This window comes from Rhinoraja longicauda, chromosome 10, assembly GCF_053455715.1.
Source record: "Rhinoraja longicauda isolate Sanriku21f chromosome 10, sRhiLon1.1, whole genome shotgun sequence".
NCBI classification, from domain to species: Eukaryota; Metazoa; Chordata; class Chondrichthyes; order Rajiformes; family Arhynchobatidae; genus Rhinoraja; species Rhinoraja longicauda.
The window spans coordinates 56210726-56232002 of NC_135962.1; the positions used below are offsets into that span (position 1 = coordinate 56210726).

A 21277-nucleotide genomic window follows, 5' to 3' on the forward strand; every position below is an offset into this window, starting at 1 on the left:
GTCAAACGGAGGTTGCGTAGCAACCCGCCTCCCGGCCCGGGCGTCCGCCATTGGTGGAGCGGGAGCACGTGGCCACTGACTGGGTGAGATCACGTGGGGCGCGGGGCGGTGACGTCACCTTTTGTCCCTTATTTGGAAGTTGGAAAGTTGGCAATCCTAGCCTCTACATTGGAGGCCTTGGCAATGCGTTCTAGGCCTCCACCACTCTACAAATTAAAAAAAAACATGCCCTGCACGTCCCCATTAAACTTTCCCCTCTCAATTTATAGCTATGCCCTCTAGTGTTGGACATTTCCACCTGGTGAAAAAGGTTCTGACTGTCTATCTAATCTCTGCCTCTCAAAATTTTGTTTCCTTCTTTATCAAATCTCCCCTCAACCTCCAGTCAAAACAATCCAAGACCAGCCAGCCTCTCCCTGTAGCCGAAAGCCTCTAATCCGGGCAACATTCGGGTATTTCCCAATAGCTGGTGGCCCATTATATTGATCTACATACATAGATAGAAAATAGGTGCAGGAGGAGGCCATTTGGCCCTCCGAGCCAGCACCGCCATTCAATGTGATCATGGCTGATCATCTACAATCAGTATACCCCGTGCCTGCCGTCTCCCCATATCCCTTGATTCCACTAGCCCCCAGAGCCCTATCTAACTCTCTCTTTAATTCATCCAGTGAATTGGCCTCCACTGCCCTCCGTGGCAGAGAATCCCACAAATTCCACAAACTCTCTGGCTGAAAAAGTTTTTTTGCACCTCAGTTTTAAATGGCCTACCCCTTTATTCTTAGACTCTGTGGCCCCTGGTTCTGGACTCCCCCAACATTGGGAACATTTTTCCTGCATCTAGCTTGTCCAGTCCTTTTATAATTTTATAAGTCTCTACAAGAGCCCCTCTCATCCTTCTAAACTCCAGTGAGTACAATCCCAGTCTTTCCAATCTTTCCTCACACGACAGTCCCGCCATCCCGGGGATTAACCTGGTGAACCTACGCTGCACTGCCTCAATACCTGAAATAATTTGTTAAATAACCCACTCCCTGGCCTTAGTAGCAATCATATCTCCAAGTATGCCAACAACGTTTTATTCCATATTACAGGCCATATGATTCCGGGATAACTTACAGTGAGTGCACGCCAATTTGAATAATTTCCTTTGATTGCAAAAGAGAAAGACTGCAAACAGATTGCTGGATCACGAAAGTGATTTCAGAATTTCTCTGCAATCATAACCACAAGCTACTGTCAGTTTTATGTACAAAGATTGTGATGCCCATAATAGACAATAGACAATAGACAATAGGTACAGGAGTAGGCCATTCATCCCCCCTGACTCCGCTATCATTAAGAGCTCTATCCAGCTCTCTCTTGAATGCATTCAGAGAATTGGCCTCCACTGCCTTCTGAGGCAGAGAATTCCACAGATTCACAACTCTCTGACTGAAAAAGTTTTTCCTCATCTCAGTTCTAAATGGCCTACCCCTTATTCTTAAACTGTGGCCCCTTGTTCTGGACTCCCCCAACATTGGGAACATGTTTCCTGCCTCTATCGTGTCCAACCCCTTAATAATCTTATACGTTTCGATAAGATCTCCTCTCATCCTTCTAAATTCCAGTGTATACAAGCCTAGTCGCTCCAGTCTTTCAACATATGAAAGTCCCGCCATTCCGGGAATTAACCTAGTAAACCTACGCTGCACGCCCTCAATAGCAAGAATATCCTTCCTCAAATTTGGAGACCAATACTGCACACAGTACTCCAGGTGCGGTCTCACTAGGGCCCTGTACAACTGCAGAAGGACCTCTTTGCTCCTATACTCAACTCCTCTTGTTATGAAGGCCGACATAAATGCTAGCATTGCATTTGCCTTCCTTACCACCAATTCCCCTTGCAAATTAACTCTTTGGGAATCCTGCACATCACTCCCAAGTCCCTTTGCACCTCCGATTCCTGGATTCTCTCCCCATTTAGAAAATAATCTACGCCTTTATTCCTACGACCAAAATGCGCAACTCCACACATTGCTACACTGTGTTCCATCTGCCACTTCTCTGCCCACTCTCCCAACCTGTCCAAGTGGCTCTGCAGAGTCCCTGCCTTTCTCCTACACTACCCACCCCTCCACCTATATTCGAGTCATCTGCAAACCTGGCCACAAAAGCCATTAAATCCTTTAACCGCCCTCCAATTCTGAGGCTGTGACCTCTGGTTCTGGACTCTCCCTCTGGTGAAAACGTCCTCTCCACATCTGCCCCATCCGTATGAACTTTGAGTTGTGGCGTTAAGGAGCTTGACGATAGAGCCAAACATCATGGAGTTTGCATCTGTCTGTGCTTGTCGCCTACACCGATGATCAATGTGGATGCTGAGGCAGATGACGGCACACTGGGATAGATAACGATAATTGCTTGGCTTACTTAATGAAAACACGGCAGAAAAATATCCGTGCCATTGATTTTAACTAACCGCCCCTGGCAAGATTAACAATATGACATAAATAGCCACATTCTTCATCATAAAATCTCTCTGAGCTATCTAAAATAAATAGTTTTGGAAAAATAATTAATCTTTTGTCCTGCACTTAATATTCAGTACAGAGTCACCTATGGCCCTAATATATAAACAGCCAACCATTGTTATTAATGTTTTATCTCTATATGCCTCGTTGTTTCCTTCCGCATCTAACCATCATCCGTGCTACATTTTACCATTGATCTCATCCCCTTTGATCTCTTCTTGTCACACCTCACCCTTCCGTATCTCTGAGTCTCCCCCTCTCTCTCTCCCCCCCCCGACTCTCAGTTTGAAGAAGGGTCTCGACCCGAAACGCCACCCGTTCCTCCTCTCTCCAGAGATGCTGCCCGACCCGCTGAGTTTCTCCAGCACTCTGTGGAACGTCATTATCCATGTTCTCCAGAGATGCTGCCTGACCCTGTGCTGAGTTACTCCAGCACTCTGTGAAATGTCACCTATCCATGTTCTCCAGAGATGCTGCCTGCCTGCTGAGTTACTCCAGCACTCTGTGAAACGTCACCCATCCATGTTCTCCAGAGATGTTGCCTGCCTGCTGAGTCACTCCAGCACGTTACAACCAGCATCTGCAGTTCTTTGTTTCAACCAGCTATACAATGATACTCTATTACTCGATATATACTCAAGTGTACGCCATTCTATCATGGCTGATCTATCTCTCCCTCCTAACCCCATTCTCCTGCCTTCTCCCCATAACACCTGACACCCGTTCTAACCAAGAATCTATCTATCTCCGCCTTGAAAATATTCATTGACTTGTCCTCCACGGCCTTCTGTGGCAAAGAATTCCACAGATTCACCACACTCAAGACTGACTAAAGAAATTCCTCTTCGTCTCCTTCCTAAAGGAACGTCCTTTAATTTTAAAGCTATAACCTCTGGTCCTAGACTCTCCCACTAGCGGAAACACCCTCCACACATCCACTCCATCCAAGCCTCTCGCTGTTCGGTCAGTTTCAATCCTTCCAAACTCCAGTGACTACAAACGCTCATCATATGTTAACCTACTCATTCCTGGGATCATTCTTGTAAACCTCCTCTGGACCCTCTCCAGAGCCAGCACATCCTTCCCCAGATACGGTGCCCAAAATTGCTCACAATACTCCAAATGCGGCCTTGACCAGCGCCTTACAGAGCCTCGGCATTACATCCCCTTTTTTTTGTATTCTAGCCCTTGTGAAGTAAATGCCTGCATAGTTTTTGCCTTCCTTATAGCCAATACCACTTGCAAATTAACTTTTTAGGAATCGTGCGCCAGCGCTCAATAGACAATAGACAATAGGTGCAGGAGGAGGCCATTCGGCCCTTCGAGCCAGCACCGCCATTCAATGTGATCATGGCTGATCATTCTCAATCAGTACCCCGTTCCTGCCTTCTCCCCATACCCCCTGACTCCACTATCCTTAAGAGCTCTATCTAGCTCTCTCTTGAATGCATTCAGAGAATTGGCCTCCACTACCTTCTAAGGCAGAGAATTCCACAGATTCACAACTCTCTGACTGAAAACATTTTTCCTCATCTCAGTTCTAAATGGCCTACCCCTTATTCTTAAACTGTGGCCCCTGGTTCTGGACTCCCCCCAACATTGGGAACATGTTTCCTGCCTCTAACATGTCCAACCCCCTTAATAATCTTATACGTTTCGATAAGATCTCCTCTCATCCTTCTAAATTCCAGTGTATACAAGCCCCCCAATTCCAGTGTATACAAGACTCCCAAGTCCCTTTGCGCCTTTAATGATAGCTTTCATTAATAAGGAGCCAAACATGATATTGTCTCGTGCTTAAAAACTTTGCTTGCATTTATTCCCCGATGTTCTGCAACCCTCATCAGAGTTAGAGAGTCGAAACGGTCAGTTTAACGACCGTAATCGCGGGCGACCGTAATCAAAGGGCTCGGCTCATCTCCGGGAAGCAGACGGGTTATTTTTCAGATCGGCTCTCTGTGTCTGACGTGCTGTGAGATTGCACGACCAGACCAGTCAACAGACCAGTTAACAGTAACAGTGAAAAAAAAACACACAGTGAATGATGACCTTATCTTTATTGTTATTTATACAAAATGAATGTCTCTTGCTATCCACTTTGCTGCTGTAAAACACTGCAAATTTCCCCGGTGTGGGCCAAATAAAGGAATATATATTATTATTATTATTATTATTATTATTATTATTATTATTATTATTATTATTATTATTATTATTATTATTATTATTATTATTATTATTATTATTATTATTATTAATTATTGATATTATTATTAATAATATTATTATTATTATTATTATTATTATTATTATCATTATTAATATTATTATTAATTATTGATATTATTATTAATTATTGATATTATTATTTTTTATTATTATTATTATTATTATTATTATTATTATTATTATTATTAATTGATATTATTATTATTATTATTAATTGATATTATTATTAATTATTGATATTATTATTAAATATATATATTATTATTAATTATTGATATTATTATTATTATTATTATTATTATTATTATTATTATTATTATTATTATTATTATTATTATTATTATTATTATTATTATTATTATTATTATTATTGTTATTATTATTATTATTATTTAATTATTATTGTTATTGTTATTGTTATTATTATTATTGATACGAGGGTAAGATAGATTACCTGTGGTTGACACACGTGAAAGGTTTTTCAGGGCAGGGAACAATACAATGATGAAGGAATCTGCCCGCCCCCACCCGCGTCCCCACCCCCCCTCCCCTGCGCCCAAAAGGGTATTGTGGCCTCTGTACGGTGATTGTGCCGAATGGTCCGCGGCTGTTTGCACCCACTTTTCTGTTGCGGTTGACGACACATGACAAACCTGGCCATGTGAAACGACACCCAGATCATTGATTCTACCTTTTAATTCCCCCCCCTCCCCCACCCACCTCACCCACCGTCACTGTTCCTCAAGAACTTCTCTCCACCTCCCCGGCTCCACCCTGACCCCCCCGCCCCGATCTCTCAAATTCGTCTTTCAACCAAAAATTGGCCGAGCAAAATCCTCAACCTTGGAAAAGCGAGAGAGGGGACTCATGACTTTCATCAGGATGGAGTCGTGCAATAAATCGCACATGCTCATTGAAACTTGCTCAAAAACGGAGCTAACAACAAGGCCGTTTGAGAAACGAAGGTGGAGGTTTCGTAATTCGGCGCGGATATATTTTTCTGCGCCGGCATCGGCTTTTTTTTCTCCAATATTTAAAATAATAAAACACGACTTTGATTATTTCACGGCCCGCACAAAAGTGAAATTGGCCGCCGACGAAAATTGGCGTTTACCCTGATGGGTTTCTACACCCTTGATCGCGGACCATGATTTTCTTTCTCCCTGACCGAAGTTCTTGAGGAACCAGCTCGACACCAGAGATCACTGCCCCGCTCCAGTGCACTGCTCACCCACCTTCTTGGTCTTTTTGCCGAATCTTTCTTTCTTTTAAAAAAAAAGGTGTATTTGATCGACTAGTTGGTGGCGAGCGAGTGCAATGGTTGGGCCAGTCTATCTTTGGGACTTGCAATTTGCAACCCCCTCCATCCCTCCTCCCCCCAACCCCCCCCCCCCCCCCCCCCCCCCACACCCCACCGTATCTCGGTTGAGTTTTCACATGGTTCGCTGTTTGCAAGTGGCCATTTTATCAGGAGAGAGAGAGAGAGAGGGGGGGCGGGGGGTGTTGGCGGGAAAGCGAGGATGAGGGAGGGGGGGACATGGGGGGGGGGGTTGGTGGGGGGGATACAGTTATGTTGTTACTCATTCTAAAAGTCAAAATAAGCTTCTGCTACAGCAGTGGGGTTTTGAAAGCGGAGTGCGAGGTAAATGTGAAAGACTTTTTGTTGTGTGAAGATAACCGGTCAATGTTTGGGTTCCATTGTGTGAAGATATTTGTCTATGTCTAGTCAAGTCAAGGGGTAAAGTAAAATGGCCACCTTATTGCGTGTGTCTGTCCCCGGAAGGGTGGACTTATTGTTATTGGATGTCTGCAGCTGTTACCTTGAAGGTTGCGATTTCATCTTTCATTTATTCTTCCCCGTCTAGACTGTATCAGGATTAACTGTAACTCCAGTAAGTTATTGTTCAAGTTTCATTTTGTTTCTCGATCGTGCGTTTTAATCGTGTTTAAAATGAATTGCTCAATATGTATATGTGTGTTGTGGTTATGTCTTTAGATAACACTGGGGAAAACTGGACTTTCTGAATTTTGCTAAAAATTAATAACACGTTTTCTTTTAAATAAGAAACATACAGTCAAATCTCATTTAACAGTCACCAACTAAAATGTGTAAAATGTCCTTTGGGACCTTGATAGCGAACATCAATTTGAATCGAAATATTGTTCTTGAATATAGAAATTAATTTGGATTGTTACCTGGTGCTGATCAACACCCACTTATGTTTCTCACATTATTGACAGACGACTGTTTAGCTTTCAGCTCCGTACGGTTCAATGGTATTTGACTGTCCAACTAATTGCTTGCATGTTTTGAACGGTCAAAAATGTGTTTATTAAATGCTTTTACAATGGCACAAGAAAAAATAAGAGGGTAATCATTTTGCAAGTGGAATGGTATATAATGGGACTGGACGTGATGTCATTTTAGGAGGAAAGAGTTTTGATTGTCGATTTATCCACTCCTGCGTTAACAAGTGCTCAGCTAGTCAGTGGTCGCACAGTTTTCCAATGTCAGCAGATTCACCTCGTTGTTCAATGGCTTCTACATCTTTGCAAACTGAAGTAACATTACAGAGACTGCTGGTTAGCAATAAAGCGTAGCCTAGATTCTGTGCATCTTTGAGGTATTTCTTCACACAGAGAGTGATGAATCTGTGGAATTCTCTGCCACAGAAGGTAGTTGAGGCCAGTTCATTGGCTATATTTAAGAGGGAGTTAGATGTGGCCCTTGTGGCTAAATGGATCAGGGGGTATGGAGAGAAGGCAGGTACGGGATACTGAGTTGGATGATCAGCCATGATCATATTGAATGGCGGTGCAGGCTCGAAGGGCCGAATGGCCTACTCCTGCACCTATTTTCTATGTTTCTATGTTTCTATGTTTCTATGTATTAACTCGTTGCCTTAGCCGGACTTAATCACCTCAAAGTCTGAGGTATTAGACTTATTTCTTATTTCTCCTGAAATGGCAAGCATAACTTTACCGATGGCAGGCAAAGATTTTCTCATTTCCCAACAGTGTTGGTTTGCACACATTCACAGGCTTAAGCTGTGCACTGGTACTAATATCCAGGTCCAAGGGTAAGTATTCTGCCATTGTAACTATGCGTACACTCAATCGTTGTTGAACCCAACAGTCTATCGCTCCTGTTGTCAGAGAGAGAGCTAGATAGAGCTCTTAAGGATAGCGGAGTCAGGGGGTATGGGGAGAAGGCAGGAATGGGGTACTGATTGAGAATGATCAGCCATGATCACATTGAATGGCGGTGCTGGCTCGAAGGGCCGAATGGCCTCCTCCTGCACCCCTATTGTCTATTGTCTATTGTCTACGTTCCACGCGTGCTACATATTGTGTGGGAAGGAACTGCAGATGCTGGATTAAACCGAAGGTAGGCACAAAATGCTGGAGTAACTCAGCGGGAACAGGCAGCATCTCTGGAGAGAAGGAATGGGTGACATTTCGGGTCGAGACCCTTCTTCAGACTGAGAGTCGCAGGAAAGGGGAGCAAGAGGTATAGACGATGATGTGGAGAGATGTAGAACAAATGAATGCGAGCCTGGGTTAAAACGTCGGTCAGAGAGCAGGAGGAATCACAGAGGGGGAGCAGCGAGAGAGGATTCAAGATTCAAGATAGCTTTATTTGTCATCCAATATTGGACGAAATTCAGTCACCCACAGTCCAACAATAAAAGCATTAAATAGGCATTAAAATTACACAACCCCAAAAACACACAAAAAAAGAAACATCCATCAAAGAAACATCCATCACAGTGAGTCTCCTCCTCCAGTCCTCTCTCTCCTCACTGTGATGGATGGCCACAATGTCTTTCTCCTCTCCTGCTGTCTTCTCTCGCGGTCAGGTTGTTGTGGTTGCAGGCCGCGCCGGACGGTCGTCGGAGAGACGACCGAAGAAGGGTCTCGACCCCAAACGTCACCCATCTGTGGAGGGAATTGGCAAACGTGGTTTTGGGTTGCAGCGTCGTCATCTTCTTATACACACCTTCAAGATTGAGTTCAGTTTATTTCCATCAAGCTTCAGTCATAAATGGAGCCTGAAAACTAACGTCCAGGTTCAGGATCAGCCACTTCCCAACACCCATCAGCCTATTAAACACTACAACCTCTAATTACACCCTGAACTACATTGGCTTGGGGACATTGGCTTTGTCTTTTTGCTCTATTATTTCATTGTTTTTATGTGTATGTGTATGTATGTGTGTATATATTTATATACGTGTGTATACATTTATATACACACACATACTCACATACATACATGCAAACATATATATATATATACACACATATATATACCCACACACACATATATATATACACACACACATATGTACACATGTACACATGTACATACACACATATATACACACACACACATATATATATATATACAAGAAATATAAGAAAATAACTGCAGATGCTGGTACAAATCGATTTATTCACAAAATGCTGGAGTAACTCAGCAGGTCAGGCAGCATCTCGGGAGAGAAGGAATGGGTGACGTTTCGGGTCGAGACCCTTCTTCAGACTGATGTCGGGGGTGGGACAAAGGAAGGATATAGGTGGAGACAGGAAGATAGAGGGAGATCTGGGAAGGAGGAGGGGAAGGGAGGGACAGAGGAGCTATCTGAAGTTGGAGAAGTCGACGTTCATACCACCGGGCCGCATATATATATACACACACAAATATATATATACACACACACATACATATACACACACATACACACACACACATATATATGCACACACATATATACGCACACACATATACACGCACACACACACACATATATATACACACACATATATTGACACACACAACAGATATACACACAGATATATGTATTAAAATATACACACACACACACACATATATACACACACACGATGAACCTTTTTCTCCTTTATTATATTGTCTACAGTGTACTGTGTTTGCATATTCTGTTGTGCTGCTGCAAGTAAGAATGTCATTGCTCTGTCTTGAACAGTAAGGGCTATTGATTTGACCAGGGGCCGGGCAGAACAGTGGACCTCCTGGATAACCAGAACTGCAATTAATGTAATGCCCCCGACTCTCAGTCTGAAGAAGAATCTCGACCCGAAACGTCACCTATTCCTTCTCTTCAGAGATGCTGCCTGACCCGCTGAGTTACTCCAGCACTTTGCGTCTATCTTCATTCTAAATGTAATTGGTTGCAGATGAGATCAGTAGAATGTGGGAACGTTTGGAAGAAGTTTCCTGCCATCCCCTGCAGATACATTTTATTCATTTAAAGCAGATGGTTTCACTGGCATTTCCTGCCCATCCCTATAAACCTGTGCATAGGTAGGAAGGAAGGAACTACAGATGCTGGTTTAAGCTGAAGACAGACACAAAATGCTGGAGTAACTCAGCGGGGCAGGCAGCATCTCTGGAGAGAAGGAATGGGTGACGTATTAGGTCGAGGCACTTCAGTCTGAAGAAGGGTCTCGACCCGAAACGTCACCCATTCCTTCGCTCCAGAGATGCTGCCTGTCCCGTTGAGTTACTCCAGCATTTTGTGTCTGTCTTCGAATAAACCTTTAAACTGGTACTGAGCCATCATCTGAAACTGTTGCTGTCGATGTGGTAAAGGTTTTGCCTAATTCACGATGTGCAAAGTGTATTTACCTCTCTCATTTAATATTTCTCTGTCTTCACGTAATCTCTCTCAGCAAATTACCTCCTGCTGTGGTTTGAACTGATACTGCTGTGAATTGGGGAAAGACCTGTTTCAGATGAAGCAAGTTATTGGGCCTGGACCTGATTCTCAGTGCATGAGTACACCACCTATGGCTGGCAATGGGAAAGACATTTCGCAAAGCCTTCTAAATCTGAGAGAATCGTTTAGTCCGCCCAATTCATTCCATCAAACAATTTGTTCTTTCGGACCACAATGCGTCAAACAACATTTTCATAGAGTCATAGAGTCATAGATTGATACAGTGTGGAAACAGGCCCTTCGGCCCAACTCGCCCACACCGGCCAACAATGTCCCAAATACAGTCCCACTTGCCTGCGCTTGGTCCATATCTCTCCCAAACCTGTCCTGTAAATGTACCTGTCCAACTGTTTCTTAAACGATGGGATAGTCCCAGCCTTAACGACCTCCTCTGGCAGCTCGTTCCACATACCCACCACCCTCTGTGTGAAAAAGTTACCCCTCGGATTCCTATTAAATCTTTTCCCCTTCATCTTGAACCTATGTCCTCTGGTCCTCGATACCCCTACTCTGGGTGAAAGAGTACTCTTGTTGCTGTGTCAAATCTTTATTTTCCTGTTAGTTTTCGTTTTAGAAATACAGCGCGGAAACAGGGCCCTTCAGCCCACCGAGTCCACACCGACCAGCGATCGCCGCACATCAACACTATCCTACACTAGGGCCAATATTTACATTCATACCAAGCCAATTAACCTACAAACCTGTACGTCGTTGGAGTGCGGGAGGAAACTGACGATCTCAGAGAAAACCCACGCAGGTCACGGGGAGAACGTGCAAACTCCGTACAGACAGCGCCCGCAGTCGGGATCGAACCTGGATCTCCGCACTGTGAGGCAGCAACTCTACCGCTGCGCCACCGCGCCCTGTTCTCCCTGCCTTTCCAAAATTCTTGGAAGCACTCAAGATAGAAAGGAACTATTCGGCAACGATTGATCATCAATCGATCAATTGAAATGAGTGAATAGTCAATAATTTAAGTAACCATTTAGCTATTTGATTAATTGATAGATCGATCCATCATTTTATCAATCAAGCAATTAATTAGGTAAATGACTACTGAAGTAATTAACTATTTATTCATTTCATTCATTCATGCATCCAATCATTTATCTACCTATTTATTTGCTTGATTGATTGTTTTGGAGGGATCTGGTCTCTGCCAACAATATATCTATCCCCTATCCCTAACTGGTCCCTGAAGATGCCACGGGGCGGCACGGTGGCGCAGCGGTAGAGTTGCTGCCTTACAGCGAATGCAGCGCCAGAGACCCGGGTTCAATCCCGACTATGGGTGCCGTCTGTACGGTGGTTTGTACGTTCTCCCCATGACCTGCGTGGGTTTTCGCCGAGATCTTCGTTTTCCTCCCACACTCCAAAGACGCACAGGTTTGTTGGTTAATTGGCTTTGGTGTAAATGTAAACCTGCCCCTAGTGTGTGTGTGTAGGATAGTGTACGTGTGCGGGGATCGCTGGTCGGCGTGGACTCGGCTGTATCTCTGAACTAAAGTTAGCTAAAACTGACGAGGCACCTTCTGAAACAACTCAACTCCGAAGCGATGGTGCAGTTGAGAGCTTGGTATGGTGGTTTCAGAGAGCACTCAAGGATCAACCACTTGTGGTGGGCCTGGGGTCATCTAGCTTAGTTTAGTTTAGAGCGCGGAAACAGGCCCTTTCGACCCACCAGGCCCGCGCCGACCAGCGATCCCCGCACACTAACACTATATCCTACACCCACTGGGGACAATTTTGACATTTACCAAACTCCGTACAGACGGCGCCCATAGTCGGGCTGGAACCTGAGTCTCCGGCGCTGCATTCGCTGTAAGGCAGCAACTCTACCGCTGCGCCACCGTGCTGCCCTCACCTTCTAGTATCACCTAGTGTCATAAAAATCTAAACCCATGACCAAAGAGTGTGTTGTTCAAATTATCCAGAGCTGATTTATGTAAACTGTTGGAAAACGTGAAACCTCCTCTACTTTTGCTATGTTGAAAAGACTGTTTACTGTTCTTTCCTCGTCAGTTTGAGAAGTTGGAGGTAAATTTGGAGTTTGGACATTTCAGGGAAGATCTGCCCTTTAAACCCTTTTGCCCTGGCATGAAATAAATCGATGGAGTGTAACATCAGATGGGTCATAAGGTCATAGGTGATAGGAGCAGACCTAGGCCATTTGGCCCATCAAGTCATGGCTGCTCTATCTCTCCCTCCTAACCCCATTCTAAACTAAACTAAAAGCTTTTCACTGTACCTCGGTACACGTGACAATAAACTAAACTGAAACTGAAGACTTCTTCCCAAGTGTAGACATAGAAACATAGAAAATAGGTGCAGGAGGAGGCCATTTGGCCCTTCAAGCCAGCACCGCCATTCATTGGGATCATGGCCGATCATCCACAATCAGTATCCCGTGCCTGCCTTCTCCCCCATACTCCTTGATTCCGCTAGCCCCTAGAGCTCTATCGAACTCTCTTTTAAATTCATCCATTGAATTGGCCTCCACTGCCCTCTGTGGCAGAGAATTCCACAAATTCACAACTCTCTGGGTGAAAAAGTTTCTTCTCACCTCTGTTTTAAACGGCCTCCCCTTTATTCTTAGACTGTGTGGCCCCTTGGGTCATTGGGCCCAACCAGTCTACTCTACCATTCACACATGGCTATGGTTGCCATCTTCCTCACTCGCAAATTAGGGACAAAGGGTGACGTCACTGCCCCGTGCCCCACGTGACCTCACCCAGCCAGCCAGCGCCCACGTGCCCCCGCTCCGGGAGGCGGGCTGCTACGCAACCTCTGTTAGGCGGCGCCCGGGCCTACAGTGTCCATGACTACAGTGTCCGGGCCTACAGTGTCCATGACTACAGTGTCCCGGCCTACAGTGTCCATGACTACAATGTCCGGGCCTACAGTGTCCGGTCCTACAATGTCCGGGCCTACAGTGTCCGGTCCTACAGTGTCTAGGCCTACAGTGTCGTCCGGGCCTACAGTGTCCGGGCCTACAGTGTCGTCCGGTCCTACAGTGGGCCTACAGCGTTGTCCGGGCCTACAGCGTCGGGGGCCTACAGCGCCCCACCGGGCCTAATACGGGACAAGGGCGGTCCCGTACGGGACAAACCAATTTAGCTCAAAATACGGGATGTTGGCAACCGTACTCATGGCTGATCTATCTTGTCCTACTAAACCCATTTCCCTGCCTTCTCCCCATCAAGCCTGATGTACCTCATACTTTTAAACAAACAGACTGAAGTTAGTCTACTATCTATTTCCTTTCATTGATGGGTAGGTAGGGGGTCAGAACCCAACAATAACTCCTCTGGACTTCGCAACAGCGCAGTGAATTTTTATGCATCCCTCTTAGAAGGCATTGATACAACGAAAAGACATGAACACACGCTGTCTCTTGCCCCAGAGTCGGACAATCAAGAATCAGAGGACATCGGTTTAAGTTGAGGGAAGTAAAGATTTAATAGGAACTTGAGCGGTAACTTTTTCACACAAAGAATGGTGCGTGTATGGAACGAGCTGCCAGAGGAGGTAGTTGAGGCAGGGACTACCGCAATGTTGAACTAAATAAAAATCTAGACATGGATAGGACAGGTTTAGAGGGCAATGGACCAAACGCAGGCCGGTGGGACTAATGTAGATGGGACATGTTGGTTGGTGTGGGCAAGTTGGGCCGAAGGGCCTGTATCCACACTGTAAGATTCTGACACCAACTATGCAGCACCAACTAGAGACGACCCGAAACATCACCCATTCCCTCTCTCCTGAGGTCAAGTCAAGTCAAGTCAATTTTATTTGTATAGCACATTTAAAAACAACCCACGTTGACCAAAGTGCTGTACATCTGATTAGGTACTAAGGAAAAAATGAAACATACAGTGGCACGCAAACACAACAGCACATACAGAACAGTTCACAGCGCAATGAGTCTCAAACGCTAGGGAGTAGAAATAGGTTTTGAGCCTGGACTTAAAGGAGTCGATGGAGGGGGCAGTTCTGATGGGGAGAGGGATGCTGTTCCACAGTGTAGGAGCTGCAACCACAAAAGCGCGGTCACCCCTAAGCTTAAGCCTAGACCGCGGGATAGTCAGTAGCCCCAAGTCGGCCGACCTGAGGGACCTGGAGTTAGAGAGGTGGGTTAGAAGATTTTTGATGTAGGGGGGGGGTTGTCCATTTAGGGCTTTATATGTGAATAGGAGGAGCTTGAAGTTGATTCTGTACCGTACAGGGAGCCAGTGGAGAGAGGCCAGAATCGGCGTGATGTGGTCCCTTTTACGGGTACCCGTCAGGAGTCTCGCTGCGGCTCGGTGCTGCCTGACCCGCTGAGTTACTCCAGCATTTTGTGATACCTTCACATTGTTATAAGTCCTCGGTTTCTACTGTCCGCCCTACACTTGTCATTGAGTGAATATTAGTTACATTTTGAACAGAGTTAGCATGTGAAATGAGGCGTGTTGTCGCAGGCTATTGGCTTTATGTCTTACGCGGTTTGCATAATCGTAATGGAAACCTTTCCAGTTGCATTATTAATGGTTCTGTTGTTTAGAGGACCTGCTCCACATTCTGAATACATTGATTCGAATTCCCGTGCCATGTTATAAAGTAAATGTCAGTATTGATCGTTTTTCTCTGGTACATGGTCATCATCCGATCAGTATCTCCAAAAGAAATGGAACGGCGTACATTGCAACGATTAATGTACATACTTGGCGTGTGCAATGAAGAAGGGTCTCGACCCCGAAACGCCACCCATTCCTTCTCTCCAGAGATGCTGCCTGCCCCGCTGAGTTACTCCACCATTTTGAGTCTATCTTTGGAATAAGTCATAGAGTCGTAGAGTGACGCACTGTGGGAACAGGCCGTTCGGCCCAACTCGCCCACACCGGCCAACCTGCCCCAGCCACACTAGTCCCACCTGCCCGCATTTGATCCATATCCCTCCAAACCTGTCCTATCCGTGTACCTGTCCAACTGTTTCTTAAACGTTGGGATAGTCCCAGCCTCAACCACCTCCTCTGGCAGCTCGTTCCATACACCCACCACCCTCTGTGTGAAAAAAAGTTACCCCTCGGATTCCTATTAAATCTTTTCCCCTTCACCTGAAACCTACAGTATGTCCTCTGGTCCTCGACTCCCCTACTCTGGGCAAGAGATTCTGTGCATCTACCCGATCTATTCCTCTCATGATTTTGTACACCTCTATAAGATCACCCCTCATCCTCCTGCGCTCCAAGGAATAGAGTCCCAGCCTGCTCAACCTCTCCCTGTAGCTCACACCCTCTAGTCCTGGCAACATCCTCGTAAACATTCTCTGTCACCCTTGCCAGCTTGACAACATCTTTCCTGTAACTAGGTGCCTAAAAATAACATGGTCATCTGAAATAGGCCTTGACGCACGATAACATCAGAGCACTGAGATGCCACCAGTACTTGTTGCCTGATGATGTGTAATGATGATGAAGCTACATTTTTGTCACTTGTACCCAGGTACAGGACAGGGAGATTCCCTGTTTTTGCGTACGAAGTACGCACAAAAGATTCACCACCGAAGCTGTATACATGTGGACAAGATGGTGCCCAACCCAGGCCATTATTTGCGTGTTAGCCACAGAAGGAAATCTGCAATCACACATTAGAATCACTCCACACTCTCTACTCCTTAGTTTAGTTTAGTTTAGAGATACAGGCGCGGAAACAGGTGCCCTTTCGGCCCGCTGAGTCTGCACCGACCAGCGATCCCAGCACACTAACACTGACCAGCGACGATTTAGAAGGGTCTCGACCCGAAACGTCACCCATTCCTTCTCTCCATAGATGCTGCCTGACCCGCTGAGTTACTCCAGCATTTTGTGTCCACCTTCGTTTCGAACCAGCATCTGCAGTTTTCTTTCCTACAGTGACAATTTTACACTGAGTCTATCTTTAGAATAAGTCATAGAGTCGTGGTGTGATACACTGTGGAAACAGGCCCTTTGGCCCAACTTGGAGAAGGCAGGAGAATGGGGTTAGGAGGGAAAGATAGATCAGCCATGATCAGCCATCTCTACTCATTCTATACTCACGACTGTGTACCCGGGCACAGTTTGAACTCCATCTCCAAGTTTGCCAACTATTTAGTTTAGTTTAGTTTAGTTTAGAGATACAGCGCGGAAACAGGCCCTTTCAGTTGCAGTGGGATGTGTAGAGACCCAGTTCCCTGTGCTTGGTAACTATGCCCCCCAATTATTTTTTTATCAAGAGAGAGAGAAAAGGGGAGGGGAGGTGTGGGGAGAGCTTTTGTGTTCTACTGCCAATGAATAAAAGTAACAGTGGAACAGTTTAGTTTAGTTTAGTTTAGAGATACAGCACGCAAACAGGCCCTTCGGCCCACTGGGTCCACGCCGCCCAACAATCCCCGCATATTAACACTTTGCGACACCCACTAGGGACAATTTTTACATTTACCAAGCCAATTAACCTACAAACCTGCACGTCTTTGGAGTGTGGGAGGAAACTGAAGATCTCGGAGAAAACCCACACAGGTCACGGGGAGAACGTACAAACTCCGTACAGACAGCGCCCGTAGTCGGGATCGAACCAGGGACCTACAACGACACTTCTTATTTTATATGTATACTGTGAATCGCTCAATTGTAATGACAGGTTAGCACGCAACAAAAGCTTCTTGTTGTGCCTTGGTACACGTGACAATAAACTAAACTAAACTAATCTAAACACAGGCACTGACAAAGTTACAAGTCCTCCTTAATTCTCAATGCTTCCCCCCCCCCCCCCCCCCCCTCCCAGTGATCTGTGATGATCTGTAGAAACATAGTGCTGGAGTTTCACAGAGTGCTGGAGTAACTCAGCGGGTCAGGCAGGATCTCTGGAGAACATGGGATAGGTGACGTTTCACAGAGTGCTGGAGTAACTCAGCGGGTCAGGCAGCATCTCTGGAGAATGTGCATAGATGACATTTCGGGTCGAGACCCTTCTGCAGTCTGAAACTTCACCTATTCCATGGTCTCCAGAGATGCTGCCTGATCCACTGAGTTACCCCATCACTCTGTGACCTTTTGTGGCGATCTGTAGACCACTCCACAGCCTCCGAGTTTATGTTTTGCCAGAATTAGGATCTGGTCAAAAGAGAGAGGAAGACTAGGAGAGAGAAGGGAAAAACAAGAGGGGGAGGGGTAAGACCCTGTGTAAGGAAATCAAGTCAGGGGGGATAGATTAAGGGAAGATAGAACATAGCAGCCCTTTCGGCCCGCAATGTCTGTGCTGAACATGATGCCAAGACCAACTCGTGTGCAGTTTTAGTCTACTAATTTGAGGACGGACGTCCTTGCTATTGAGGCAGTGCAGCAGCATAGGTTCACCAGGTTAATCCCCGGGATGGCGGGACTGTCATGTGAGGAAAGATTGGAAAGACTGGACTTGTATTCACTGGGGTTTAGAAGGATGAGAGGGGGATCTTATAGAGACGTATCAAATTATAAAAAGGACTGGACAAGCTAGATGCAGGTAAAATGTTCCCAATGTTGGGGGAGTCCAGAACCAGGGGCCACACAGTCTAAGAATAAAGGGGAGGCCATTTAAAACAGAGGTGAGAAGAAAAACTTTTTCACCCAGAGAGTTGTGAATTTGTGGAATTCTCTGCTACAGTGGGCAGTGGAGGCCAATTCACTGGATGAATTTAAAAGAGAGTTAGATAGAGCTCCAGGGGCTGGCGGAATCAAGGGGTATGGGGAGAAGGCAGGCACGGGTTACTGATTGTGGATGATCAGCCACGATCACAATGAATGGCGGTGCTGGCTCGAAGGGCCGAATGGCCTCCTCCTGCACCTATTTTCTATGTTTCTATGTTTTATCCACCTGTGCACAAACCGTACCTCTCCATTTCCTGCATATCCATGCGTCTATCCAAAAGCCTCTTGAATGCCACTGCTGTATCGGCCTCCACTGCCGATACAGCAGTGGCATTCAAGAGGCTTTTGGATAAGCCCTGGGCTTTTGGATTACCCCTGGGCAGTGCGTTCTAGACACACGCCGGCCTCTGTGTAGAAAAAACTTGCCCTCAATGCTCCTTTAAATTTTGCCCCTTTCAACCTAAAGCTATGTCCTCTAGTATTTGATATTTCCAATCTGGGCAAAAAAAGGTTCTGACTGTCTACCCTGTCTATGCCTCATAGAGAGAGGAGTGTTTAGTTTAGCTTAGTTTAGTTTAGAGATACAGCGCGAGAACACATCCTTCTGCCCACAGAGTCCGCGCCGACCAGCGATCCCCGCACGCTAGCACTATCCCATGCTCACGCATACCAGGGGACAATTTACAATTTTCACCAAACCAATCAACCGACTAACCTGCACGCCTTTGGAGAATGAGAGGGAACTGGAGAAACCGGAGAGAACCCACGCAGGTCACGGGGAGAACGTACAAACTCCGTACGGACAGCACCCGTGACCTGCGTGGGTTTTCGCCGAGATCTTCGTTTTCCTCCCACCCTCCAAAGACGTACAGGTTTGTTGGTTAATTGGCTTTGGTGTAAATGTAAAATTGCCCCTAGTGTGTGTGTGTAGGATAGTGTACGTGTGCGGGGATCGCTGGTCGGCGTGGACTCGGCTGTATCTCTGAACTAAACTTAGCTAAAACTGACGAGGCACCTTCTGAAACAACTCAACTCCGAGGCAATGGTGCAGTTGAGAGCTTGGTATGGTGGTTTCAGAGAGCACTCAAGGATCAACCACTTGTGGGGTCATCTAGTTTAGTTTAGTTTAGTTTAGAGATACAGTGCGGAAACAGGCCCCTTCGACCCACCGGGCCCGCGCCGACCAGCGATCCCCGCACACTAACACTATCCTACACCCACGAGGGACAGTTTTTACATTTACCAAGCTAATTAACCTACAAACCTGTACGTCTTTGGAGTGTGGGAGGAAACTGAAGATCTCAGAGAAAACCCACGCAGGTCACGGGGAGAACGTACAAACTCCGTACGGACAGCACCCGTAGGCGGGATCGAACCCGGGTCTCTGGCGCTGTGAGGCAGCAACTCTACCGCTGCGCCGCCGTGAGTTCATCTGGTCAATTTCCCCAGTCCCTCAGCAAATAACCGATTCCACTGTGATTATTTCACAAAATGCTGGAGTAACTCAGCAGTGTGGGTTGCGCGATAAGACTGTCAACGTTTCCAGCACAGTCACACCCACAGTCATACACGATTTAATACATCGCACATCTCGTTCATTTCAATGCAGACGAAATCCTGTCAAATGATTATTATCTGTACTTTTTATCAAAATTATAATCTATTTATTTTGATAGTTTCTGGAATTATAAAAAAAAAAAACGTACTTCTATGCAATGATTTATAAGAAATCCCACGTACAAAGCAATTGTCCAGAGAAACTGATGGAGATAATAATAATTAATTACAATTTGTCCAAAGATTTGCGCTGAGTGTTTTTATATTATGTCGAGTTATATCCTGAGAGCTAAAATGCCCTTCTTTAGCCCCTTGCTGCTGCATCCAATGATTATGAATTTCTCTATTTGTTCCTTTGATCTAACAGGACGTTTCAACCATTAACTGATTTGTACAGAACTTCTAAAGGCCAATTTCTCACCCGCCCCTCCTTGCTCCTCGTCTCATTTGTCCTTTCAACCGAGATATGTAGTCCTGTAATTATGACCATCCCCAAGCTAAAGTCTAATTTCTGCCTTCCTCTGTGTGCACCCTTTCATGTCTCATCTCTTTGGTCGACTGTAGATTCAGTATCTCTGCACTGTCCCCAGTGTTTGAACATTGCTGTGCGCCGTTTGGACCAGATCTGGTCTCCTAATTTGAGGAAAGACGTTCTTGCCATTGAGGGAGTCCAGCGTAGGTTCACTAGGTTAAGGGGTTGGACACGTTAGAGGCAGGAAACATGTTCCCAATGTTAGGGTCAGTCCAGAACAAGGGGCCACAGTTTAAGAATAAGGGGTAGGCCATTTAGAACTGAGATGAGGAAACACTTTTTCAGTCAGAGAGTTGTGAATCTGTGGAATTCACTGCCTCAGAAGGCAGTGGAGGCCAATTCTCTGAATGCATTCAAGGGAGAGCTAGATAGAGCTCTTAAGGATAGCGGAGTCAGGGGGTATGGGGAGAAGGCAGGAACGGGGTACTGATTGAGAATGATCAGCCATGATCACATTGAATGGCGGTGCTGGCTCGAAGGGCCGAATGGCCTCCTCCTGCACCTATTGTCTATTGTCTATTGTTAATTCCCAGAAAGGCGGAAACAGGCCCTTCGGCCTAGAAATGCGGGACTGTCGTATGTTGAAAGACTGGAGCAACTAGGCTTGTATACACTGGAATTTAGAAGGGTGAGAGGGGATCTTATCGATACATATCAGATTATTAAGGGATTGGACACGCTAGAGGTAGGAAACATGTTCCCGATGTTGGGGGAGTCCAGAACCAGGGGCCACAGTTTAAGAATTAGGGGTAGGCCATTCTGAACGCAGAGAGTTTCAAGGTCAGTTTATTGTCACATGTGCCAGTTAAGGTACAGTGAAATTTTAGTTACCATACAGCCATACTAAGTGAAAAGCAACAAGACACACAACCAAAATAAAAGTTAACATAAACATCCATCACAGCGGATTCCACACATTCCTCACTGTGATGGAAGGGAATTAAGTTCAATCTGCTTCCTCTTTGTGGAAACATATAAAATTCTTAAGGGATTGGACAGGCGAGATGCAGGAAAAATGTTCCCGATGTTGGGGGAGTCCAGACCCAGGGGTCACAGTTT

The 21277-nt window shown here is 45.6% G+C and overlaps 1 protein-coding gene across 1 annotated transcript in view; it reads left to right on the forward strand.

Annotated features, from left to right (window-relative positions):
- The window catches only part of nrxn3a (neurexin 3a), a 1276003-nt gene that overhangs the window by 609479 nt on the left and 645247 nt on the right, over window positions 1–21277 (forward strand). Inside the window, exon 11 of the mRNA XM_078406911.1 lies at window positions 6608–6634. Within this exon, the coding sequence (XP_078263037.1) occupies window positions 6608–6634 (27 nt within the window). The remainder of the gene's footprint in view (window positions 1–6607; window positions 6635–21277) is intronic.